General features: G+C 39.9%; 1 protein-coding gene across 1 annotated transcript; it reads left to right on the top strand.

The window, feature by feature from the left end:
- Nucleotides 1-843: 843 nt before the first annotated feature.
- Nucleotides 844-10,740, top strand: LOC117268341 (tripartite motif-containing protein 16). Its single transcript, XM_033644703.2, has 5 exons — nucleotides 844-966; nucleotides 7,491-7,517; nucleotides 7,704-7,766; nucleotides 8,743-8,882; nucleotides 9,949-10,740. The coding sequence occupies exons 1-5, from the start codon at nucleotides 912-914 to the stop codon at nucleotides 10,357-10,359; spliced, it is 696 nt and encodes a 231-aa protein (XP_033500594.1). The 5' UTR covers nucleotides 844-911; the 3' UTR covers nucleotides 10,360-10,740.
- The last annotated feature ends 1,148 nt before the right edge of the window (nucleotides 10,741-11,888 follow it).

The raw sequence follows: 11,888 nt of genomic DNA, 5'->3' as shown, positions 1-11,888 counted from the left end.
TCCAGCAAGATTTAGATTTAAAATTTGCTCTTTTCTTTTAAAGGTCAGTTCGACACATGGGGCTAAAGGCCAAATAGTGACGCTCATTAGAAATGAATCAGTGCTCAATTAAGAGTTACTTGAGACGACTGAAAATGTCAGTAACATCTGCGTGTGGAGACTAGTTACAAGCTGTTATTTTCAAGCACTGACCACACCAGCATTTCAGTACACTTTGCCCCAACTTCTCTGCCAGAGTGCACTTACTGCTGCTGCTGATTGATGGGAGCTGAGATTGATGACAGCTCTCCACTGAGTAGCTGGCTGCCATCTTAAATACTGACTGACCTGCCCACACACACACACACACACACACACACACACACTCCATTCAGACGCAAACACCTATAGCTTGTGTCAGGGGCAGTTTAAGTTGCAGTTTCAAAACCGAACCGTTCGTTCTTGGGTCGGAGGTCATCATGTTGCTTAGGTGACTAAACACAGCACAAGTACATAGCAGTGTTTTCAAGCACCAAAATCCCTAAATATTCCAGACATGTGGGCACCACCTTAGACTCCCACAGGGCTGCAAAATCATCTTTCCATTCATCTTAATTACTCAAATTACTTTATGTAATTTCACATGAATGTGTTTGTGTTCCTCATGCGCACATGCTCAGTCCATGTGTATGCAAATGAGCATGCATACTTGGGATATACTGGGTATTTGCTTGTCTCCATCTATCTGATCCCTAGAAAGGATCCCGAGTTTCATGTGACAGGACCATCCCTTTGGATAACCGTTACATCCAACCAAAACGTATGCACATCCCCTCCCCTGCACCCCCTCGTACCCCCACCTCATTTGGAAGTCAATAAGAGAGACCCTCCAGAGACGCACAGGCACACTCATCACAAGACCTCTCCGTTTGATGCCAACCAGCGCCGTGAGCACCAAGGGAATCATGCCCGTGCCCAAGAAAGCAGGTAAGGAGCCATCATCACCTGAGTCTCTACGGGGACCTGTGAGGGACAACACACCATATGCTATTAGAGCGACAGCATCACCTGTTTCTCATTTGTCATTGAAAATTATTATTACAACCAGCATTCGCTACTACACTACAATCCTAAATTGGTATATTCCTTGGCAAATATAACAGATAAAGTTAAAAAAATTTGTAATTTCAAGATATAATATATAAAATTTGGCAATAAGTGATATTTTCTGCTTTAAATTGCTCAACACCATGTGACCTCTAAACTCACAGCTCACAATTCAGAGCTTTTTCTCCTTCTCCTCTGCACTGAAATGTATTTGCAAATAATAACTCCTCTTCTAGTGTAAGTATTCAAGCATTGATGGGTTTTTTTAAACTTCAAAATCATGATTATTTGTTTTGTTCTTTTGTTTTTTTCTTTTTGTGCAACGCAATTTGCAAATGTTCAAATTTCAGATCACATCTATAGTCACCATACTCTATTTTAGCCTTTTTTATATTTATACAAAGTGTGTCACCACTGGGGCATACAACTCTTATTTATTGCCTGTCACAGTGTTTTATAATTAATTTATCATGTGTTTCATTTGCTGTTTATTTGATGCGGCTAAGCGCTCATGCTGACCATCCTTTGTACATCAGCACCGCCTGAGACCTCCCTTCTCACCTTGGATTCTGCCAGTTTTGTCATGATCGTAACTCATGTCAGCAAAGTGTATGAACGATCCTCCCCTGTGGAGATTCCTGTTTCTTCTACACATGTGCCATCGATTACCGAGTTCCCCTTTATGCCAACACATCATCTGCAATTTCAGAGCTCGCATTTCCATCTGTCTTTCTCGTTCCCTTCCCCGCGCAACATGGCACACCTGTTTCAGCCCTGTCACTACAGGTATATGAACATCAATTGTCCTCATGCCTCTTCTGGTTATTTCTAATCCATGCTCAGGGTTTCCTATTCCATAATAGCTCACATAGCTCAGACATCCCCCTACTACCCCTTCCAACTCCCAGCCCAAATATTTCTAATCCCTCCTCTGGCAGTCACAGTAATGAAGTGTGAAATGCTGCACAGTAATTCAAGTCCTAAAATGTAAAAGCCCTGGCTGTTTGATCCTTCCATTATGTAACACGCGGCACCCCGTCCTCTGCTCTTTGACATATCCTCAAGGAATCTGCATCTTCAAAAGTTTACTTTGTCACCATAACTGAAAGATAGTCTCATTAGCTAATGTGATTAGCTAATGTTGGTTGCATCAAATACACCAACTGAAAAATTAATGTGGTTAATCTGTGCAGGAGCCCACAGGAGGATTCACATTTTATAGATAAGTCCCTTTTGTTTTCATACAAGCCCTTTTTAAAAGGCTTTTCCTCTTGAATTCTTCCTTTTCCCAGAGTCCGTCATCCATCTGTCTCTCCATGTGTTTTATTTCCTTCCCTTTTCCACCTCACATGTGCGCAGGGCTTCCAGCCAGGGATTCTTGACAGGAACCAGAGAGATGAGCAGGGGCCCACGCCAACTATGCTCATCTCTCTCCCTCCACCTCATCTCACTATCTTCTGATCTTGCTGTCTCAGTGGGATGTTTTGAACCTGATCTGCACAGATAATGTAGCTCTGTCCCACTGCGAGCGGAATCTGGGGCAGGAAAAAAGTCTGAAACGGCCTCCAAAGTAAACAGTTCGCAGAGCCTGCGATGACCTTCGGGCGGAGTCCTGCTGAGCTGTTCACTCCTTTTAACATGTGCTCAGGACAACCACACTCGTGTTTTGTATCTTGTGCCAATCCATACCACAATCCATCTCTTCTCCTCATCCTATTGAAGTTAAACACAAATCCAGCACAGTCATTTGACAGTTCTTACTCAAATTCCAACAGCTTCGTCAAGATATTCTCTGCTTGATTCATGAGGTGTCTTTTTTATGGTCTCTCTGCCCTTAAATATTTCAATGCCTCACACCTCACTCTCACATCGCAGTCTGTCTCCTTCATGTCTCTATTGCTGTGATGTCAAGTCATCAATCTTTTTGACTATCTGTTTATCTCTGTGGGGCTTTCCTGTTGATCCTGCTGGGCGTGGACAGGCAGTCGCTGGGGTTTAACCTCAACGGAGCAGCCGCAGAGCTGGCATATCTCCAATCGCCCACCTCACTGTCTGCCAGCCTGACATCTCACTCCAAGGTTACCCGAGGTGTTCACCTCATTTCCCCCAGGGAAACATCTTATAGATTCGAAGATGGATACATTATACGTCTGTCTTCTAATCTATCTTGAGTAATTCCTCTTAATGCCTGGATGAACTATTCCACAAGGCTTTTCTTTCATCTGTTTCACCTGCTGTGTTCCTTTATCTGTGAGATCAGGAAAGTAGGGGAAGAAAGACGAATGAAGTGATCTGTCACCAGCATCCTTCTGCTCAAAGACGACCTTCACTCTATCCCTCTCTGTCCTGCCAAGTCTGTTCTCTCCTCATGCTTTGTCCATTTGCTGGTCAGACGGACAGTGGTTCAGCAGGCTTGCTGCTAAAGTCTGTAAAGAAACATGGACAATATCCAAACTCAAATCGGCTCTGTAATTAGAACCTAAGCCTCAGTAGGGTCCAATTAATATTCCTGCACGCCCACTCAATTATCAGATTTTCGACATAATGGTCCCCTGTGTAACAATAATACCGTATATATTTAGATTTTTAATTACGGCACAGTAATTTAGACTTGAAAGGAGGAGCCGTGGATCTCTGCCTTAAAAGCCAACTGTTTTTAAAGTTGGCCCTCTCACACATTACACATTAGCCACGCTTCGAAGAACCGCAGGCCGACACGATTCAGGGAAAGCAATGCCACCCCCTCAATCACATTCGATGACTGCAGATGTTATACCAGACTCTAATTTGTCCTCCAATGGTTGTTATGCTGCTGCTGCTGGCATCCCCAGCTGAGGGTCACGCAGGCTGGAGAGGTTATGTTTCCCCAGGCTCAGACATGTCCCAGGATAAACCATCCCACCTGAAAGAGCTGACTCTCCTCTTCAGGCACATGATCACAGATCAACCATGACGCTTAAAAAAAAAAAGGCATTCAGTGGGGTTATTCAGTGCATTTACATTTCTGCTGATGATCCAGTCACACCACATAAAGGCCACACCTTACACACGTAAACGTCTTAACTTTAAAGATCTTCTTTGTTTGGTTTGGTTCTATTTTGTTATAAAGCAATCTACACATAACACACTTGCCCAAGTTCTCAAAAAACAAATCAAAAGACATAAACTCAATCCAAGATGGACATGCAGAACCATAAAACTACAAATAGCAAATAAGACAGTCAAGGTGTCGTGCAAAAAGCTGAAGCATGACACAAAATAAAACCACTGGTGGAATATAACTCAATATATCTACTTAGATACTTAAGTACACTGCTGAGGTACTTGTGCTTGGGTAGTTTCATTTCATACTTATTGTTTCTCCTCCACCTCATTTCAGAGGGAAATATTGTAGCACATAGAGTATATTTACCATTTTCATAACAAATTCAGACTTTACTTATGAAACATATGATGATCTTATGCAATATGATGCACTGTTATAGGTTAGTACAATTCAAATCTGCTCCAGAAATCGACCTTGATCAGCTGAAACAGGGAAATGCTACTTTTACATACAAGGGTGTAGATTTTGTTTCCACACAGGAGGACATGTGAAAATTTCCACCAGAAATTTTGAGCTTCAAACACTTAAATCCTGCATTCTGGTGATTTTTTTTTCACTAGTTTATGCCTTTTCACTCCCCCCCCCCCAGAATCTACACCTGTTAGGAAAATGCTTGCTGTAGATGTAGATGTTCAAAGAAAACATATTGGGATGTCAGAGCAGTGCTGCATGTAACTACTTTGATTGGACTATTATCATACAATATTATGGCTTTTCCCAATAATGAAAATGTCATGTAGTGATTGGCTGTGCGGGGTAATCACAGGCCATATCGTTTTTCAAAATCTGATATTTTAAAACAAATTTCTTCTCTTCCTGAGAGGTTGAAAAGCTGTTTTTGCTGATATTTTGTCTTGAGATCATCTGCTTCCACTCTGCCCAAACTGTTACCAATTCCCTGACAGAGCAAACTATAAGCACCTACAGCTATTGTTGCAAGAACAACCCTAAGCCATGTGGCACTGCTGCATGTCACCAGGTCAAGCAAGATTTAAACCCCACAAATCTTTATATAAATTCCAAAAAATCAAATATGTCCAACTGTAGTAAAAGGAAAAGTATATAAAAATATTTTTCTCACTTTATTTGACGCATGTTTTTGATGAGGGCAGGAACAAGCTGATAATATTCTCAAACTAAGAAGGGAAAAGGCTATTTTTCACGTTAAAGGCAACATTCATAAACACTGGTGGTGAAGTAAATGAGTCCTATATTAAGTACAGAATGCCTGTTCTCAGGCCCACTCATGCATTTACTACACAGCCATGAGCTATATGACAATCACACTTTGAAGCGCCCTTATATGGAATCAGACAAATTGAGGCTGTTCTGTCTAATTTTGGCAATAGCCAAGGACACACAAAAAAGGCTAATGCGGCGATGTAACAGTCTGATAAGTGAGTAAGAACGATGAGGAGTGGTCAGTGTAAAATCTGAGCAACAGTAACCTGAGCGCAGGCGACTAACTTACGCAGTGGGGGGGGAGACAGATGATGACCTGACTGGCCAGTATTGGATCAGTTTTCTCCGAATATCAGAAGACACAGTGACTCAGAAACCGGAGGAGGAACAGACGAACAGAGATTATACACCATGGCAAACTTGCCCCTCAGTGGTGTGAAGTAACAGCATCACACAGAAATATTCTTAGAATGAGACTCCCTGCTGTCAGAGGCTGTGATGTGTGTCCTCAGATGCATGCGTGCTCCGGCCTCCGGATTCCTTATGTTGAAACCTAAACCTTCATGAATCGGTGCTGAGCCGACATAGCACGCATACTCCTCTGTGTGATCTACTGTATGTTGAGAGTAGCAGGTGATTTACTGTTGATGAATGGCAGTCTGATGAAGGGAGAGGCTACGGGGGGAAAGGACAAGCTTTAAAGGAGCTGGCTGCAGTTTACTTGTCATGCCACCTTGAAGTGTGTTTTTTTTTTTTTTGTTAAACATGATAATGTGAGAAGAGTCTGTGAGGAGAGGTCATAAAACATATACTATACATTACTTACAGTGGTGGAAAAAGCACTCTTTTCTTAAAGGGACAGTTCAACCAAAAATCAAAAATACATATTTTTCCTCTTACCTGTAGGGCTATTTTTCAATCTAGATTGTTTTGATGTGAGCTGAGTGTTGGAGATAATGACCACAGAAATGTCTGCCCTCTCTCAAATATAATGAAACCAGATGGCACTCGGCTTGTGGCGCTCGGGCGCTTGTGACCCGGTTACTCAGGATAATCAGCAGACGTTGACGTGAGCCGTTTCATTTAAGAACTATTTTCTTTCCACCAAACTACACCCACCAACCGTATCACTGTGCAGAAGGAAGCATGTATCTATTCATGGATGATAGACTCACGAGGTGTAAGCATTAATGTCGTCCTCTGAGGCTGAGCTATAACATTAGCTTGCTCAGTGGTGCTAGGTGAGCTAGCAGTAGATGCACATTTCTGCGCAGTGATACAGTTGGTGGGCATGTAGTTCAGTGAGAAGAAATAGTTCCTACATAAAACTGCTCACAACAAGCTCTGTGGATTATCTTGAGTAACTGGGTCATGATTTCATGAAAGAGACATTGCTGTTGAGTTTTTCAAATGTAATTTTTTAGCACTTTGAGCACCACAGGTCAAGTGCCATCTAATTCCATTATATTCAAGAGAAAGCAGACATCTCTACAGCCAATATCTCCATCACTCAACAACCCACACCAAAACAATCTAGACTGATAAGCAGCACTACAGGTAAGAGAAAAAAATGTGTCTTTTGAGTTTTGGGGTGAACTGTCCCTTTTAGTAAAAGTAGAAATTATCATAAAAATACTTCATTACAAGTAAATGTCCTGAATTTATAATGTGAATTATCAGTAAAATGTAAGCTACTTAAAATATCAAACTAAAATACTGGTTATGCAGAAACACTCCTTTCAGCATGTTATATTATTAATAATACATTATATTTTTGGATACTGTTGCTTAATGTTGTAAATTATCAATGTGCAGCCATTTTCAGATACTTAATACACAGGTGAGTTTATTCGTACGGCCTGCTACTTATATACTTATATGTTCTGTTTGTAAAATCTTAATCTGTAATGTAACTAAAGCTGTAGGCCTTCAATATTTACCTGTGAAATGATGTGAACTGCAAGTGGAAGTACAAGTGCCTCAAAATTAAACCTACAGTATGTGCAGTACTTGAGTTAATGTTCTTGGTTACGTTCCACAGCTGTATATGTAGAATCTCTTTCTCTGATACATTAAAAACTGCAGTGAAATAACACACTATATTTCTGTTTTGCAGGAGGAAAAAACAGCAATACTGCAGAAGGTAAAGAGCTGCATGATGCGTTGCTGTATGGAAGTCTTTGTAAATCACCAAAGAATAATCAAAACCATTCGCTACACTAAATAGATGGTGAAGTTCAAGTCGTTCAAGTGCGGTCATCCTTTCATGATGAAGCTGAATGCATTTTTCTTCTGTGTCTCTTGTTGTATGTCCTGTTTGTCACCTCAGTGAAGCCGCTGCCATATGAGCCAAATATCCCTGAACCCACCACCAGGGCTGACTTCATGAAACGTAAGGCTTTATGAACCATTTAGGAGCATTATAAATAAATGTCTAATGTACAGGAAAACAATCCAGCTTTGACACAAATTAATGTCATATAATATTAATTCAAGCTACTAATGGAAACTACAGTGTAGAGTCTTTAGTGTGCCATCATAAATATCACAATCTCATTAAGCCATAATGAAATTCATTTAAACAATTTAAAAAAGTAAATATTTAAATTCAGCTTTAAGGCCACAATAAAAAGAATAAGATTAAGGAAACAACTGACTACAAATTGGGAAAGCATTACTCACTTTTAGACAGAATAATTTAATTAAATTTACACATTTAATAAACTTCTTACCAATAACTTGGGTCATTTAAATACGGATTTAATGAGCCCAATTAAATGTCAGTATATATAATGTTCAATATATCTATTCATTAAGCCATTCCATTAACCAGTAAACAAGTCTATGATAATTAGAGGACATACTACAGAAATGTATTTTGGCAAAAACATCTTCCAGGAAATGAATTTTAATTTTAGAATAAACACAACAAGGCAGACTAAAAACAGTGAGAGGATGGGGTCCAGTACAGTGTTTTATAGACTTCTTTCTGCCATTTTAATTTCACAGTTGTAAGTGCAGATATTTATGTCCATGAATAATAAATTAGACATTCTAATAAGACATTTTAAGTTGAGATTCAGTCTCAATGTCTGACACATCACATCCTGTAACTAAGCAAAAGTCACTAATACCACTAATTTATTCAATCCGTTTGGTCAAATTAAGCTTAAAAACAAAATAATGAAGATAAGTTCAGACTGGCTGATTACCCTGCAAATCAGTTGGATGTATTCTGACTTAGAGTAAACTGTGAACAGACATCCTCTCTGCATTAAACTCTTCAGATCTGTATCAGCCTCTTGAACCTATTCAGCTGCTTCTTTACTCTGAAGTCTCCTACTCCCTGTTTGTATTTCTTCTCTCAGACTGGCTCCCGCTCTCTCTGGATGATAAAACTGCACAGAAACTGTTGTGGATTTCAGAGGGTGGGTCTAAGGTGGCCCGTACATCAGATGCCGTCTGCCCATATCCCAACAGGCCTGAGAGATATGAACACTCACCACAGGTAGGCAATAGGGAGTAATCACAGTGTTGTTGTGTTTATTACACATAGACATTTTTTATCTTTATTGCATTTTGTTTATTTTAGGCCACACAAATTAAAATAATACCTTCCTTTAATTTAAATTTAACTTTAGCTGAACACAGTGGACTGCTCTTTTTGCTGTAAACTGTACAGAGAATTTTATGGTTTACGTAATATCCAAGCATGAGGAACTGCTGGTTGTTAGATGTTAGAATCAGTCTCCTTTAGTGGTGGAAAAAATGGAAAAAAGTGGCTACCATTAGAATAATGTAAAAATACTCCATTGCAAGTGGTAACTACCTGTTAAACATGTGTTGTACAATATTTCCCCCTGAAACACTGTATTATTGTACTGAGGTAGAAATATTGGAGTAGAAGTATGAAGTAACCTAAAATGGAAATACCCAAGTAGAACATTTCAAACATGTAGGCTACTTAATTACAGTGCTTGGGTGAAAATATTTTATTTTCCATCACTGCTCTTTTTATACATTTTTGGGGATTCTATTTTATTTTATTTATTCTTTTATATTATTATTATTATTATTATTATTATTATTATTATTGTTGTTGTTGTTGTTTGTTTTTTAAATCATAATATGGTTTATTGCCAAATGGGTTTTCACATACAGGGAACTTACCTTGTTGTTTGGTGCATACAATACACATATCAAGAGGAAATAAAATTAAATGCAAAATTCAAGAAACATAAAGGATAGAATAGAATATATAAAAAATACTCTAAAATATATACAACTATTTAAAAATGGGATAATATTTGCAATGTGTAGAGAATAGTCCATTATTCATTGGTGTTGCATTATTAATCGGTCTGTTTACTATATATGGCAAGGAAAGGCCATAAACTTTACTTTTTAGAAGATGGAAGAGGAGAATCTTTTGTTTTAAAACTTACTGAAACAATAGCTGCAGATTCACTTCATACTGATCAAGTGATCATTAAATGAACTAGGAACTCTTGTGTTAAACTTTGGACTGCAGCTCGCCTCATTCCCAGCTGCTGTGTGCCTCCTTCCCTCTGCAGGTGCTGTGTAAGGAGGGTCTGATGGGCTTCAGAGGGTACTGGGAGGTGGACTGCGATGGCTGGGTGGTGATCGGGGTGGTCTTGGAGAGCGCACCTCGGAGGGTCCAGGAAGGGCGCGGACCCTGCGGCCTCGGGGAGAACAACGCCTCCTGGGGCGTCGGCTGGTCCGGCTCCTGCTACCAAGTGTGGCACAACAGCGAGAACGTGGACATCGCGCTCCCCGCCTCCACCACCATAGGTGTGTACGTTGACCAGCCCGCAGGCATCATCAAGTTCCTGACGGTAGAGGGTGAGGACGAGAAGGAGGTGCGGCTGATCCACAAGTTCAAAGCAGAGCTCCAGGAGAAGATTTTCCCTGGGTTCTGGGTTGGCACAAATTCGTTCTGCCTTCTTCGGAAAAAGGATCAGTGACACAGCGGAGGGCTGAGGATGAAGAGATGGAGGGGGGTGATGAAGCAGTGTAAATGTTAGGTGTCAGGGGGGAGGTGGTGATGTTTGGGGAACAAGTGTTGGAGTTGTAAAGCAGAACTAAAGCACGTTGTGTTTACTTTCTCTGATTGCATGAAGAAAGCTTATTACATCCAAAGATGGCTGATAACTTTATTTACTATTATTTATCTATTGATGTATTTAATGTAGAATTTTAGGCAAGGTCTTGTCTTAGGTTGTACTTGTATTGTTTTTGTAACACGCAGGACTTTGCATGTACTAGAGTGCTTGTTTAACTTAATAGCCTGCATCTTTTTTATGTGCTGAATGTAGCCAATAAATTCAACTACTGAGTCATAATAACGCTGACATTGCAGTATTTGTGTGTGACTGCATATCAGGTTCACAAATCAGACATTAACTCATTTCAGTCTAGTCTGCAGAGTGCTGAGGCCCTCTAGTGGCCTTTAATAATATTGCATCCTCTCACAAATACACCACGAGTCTTTCTTTTCTCTTGGTGTTGCTCCTTTATTTGAAACAAAATTACTGAACAGAACATTTATTTGTTTTTGAAATGTCAGAGATGGACATTTGTTCCTTGCAAATCATCATCTCTCGCTATCTCTCTCTTTCTCACACGGTCGCTTTCTCATTCATTCGGTCATTTCGATAAGATATCTGGAGCAAAAAAAAACAAAACAAAACAAAAAAACCCCTATAACTCAGTACTGATTTACAATCATTCTATCAGTCAGTCATTCATTGGCAAAAAAATAAAAGTACAAATAGGCATGTTATGAGGAGGTGCTGGTGTCCTCCGCTCACATTTTGAAAAGCCACAAGCTTCATGTTAAGTCAACCATTTCTATGGTTTCTACCCCTTAAAGGAATAGGTTGGTGTTTTTTGTTTTTTTAGTGGGGGGTGGGCAACTTTAACAACTGGCCTGTTGGTCAACTTGGCCTGTAAATAATGGGAGCATAGAGGGAAAACATCCATGTGGTTGTGGGAGATCACCGGCTGTTGTGCTTCATGCTAAACCTTCAGCAGAGCTGACCAATGGAAGGGCCATGAGTAAGAGCTGGGAGATAGTTAGCTTAGCTTAGCATTGGGACTAGATGCAGAGTTGAACAGCTAGCCTGGCTCTCTCTGGAGTTCAAATATACACCTACCAGCCCCTTTAAAGCTCACTAACAAGTTATATTTCTTCTGTTTAACCTGCGCACAAATTGAAATGTAAAACTGACCATACAACAAATTCATTTATTTTAACAGAAGCTACACAGCTATGATAGTCAAACTGTGCAAAGCAGGGCTGGGCAATATATCGATATTGCTATATGAGACTAAACATCGTCTGAGATTTTGGATAAAGGCTGCATTTGTTTAAGTGATTTAGTTTTCTGTACTTACCAGACTGTTGCATTAGTTCTATTATTTGCCTTCACCCACTAAGTCATTATATCTACAGTACTGGTAATTATTTCTCAAAATTTTATTGTGTAAATAT

The sequence above is a fragment of the Epinephelus lanceolatus genome, chromosome 18 (assembly GCF_041903045.1).
Source record: "Epinephelus lanceolatus isolate andai-2023 chromosome 18, ASM4190304v1, whole genome shotgun sequence".
NCBI lineage: Eukaryota > Metazoa > Chordata > Actinopteri > Perciformes > Serranidae > Epinephelus > Epinephelus lanceolatus.
Note: the sequence above shows the minus strand (reverse complement) of the source record. Positions and strands in the feature narration are given on the sequence as shown.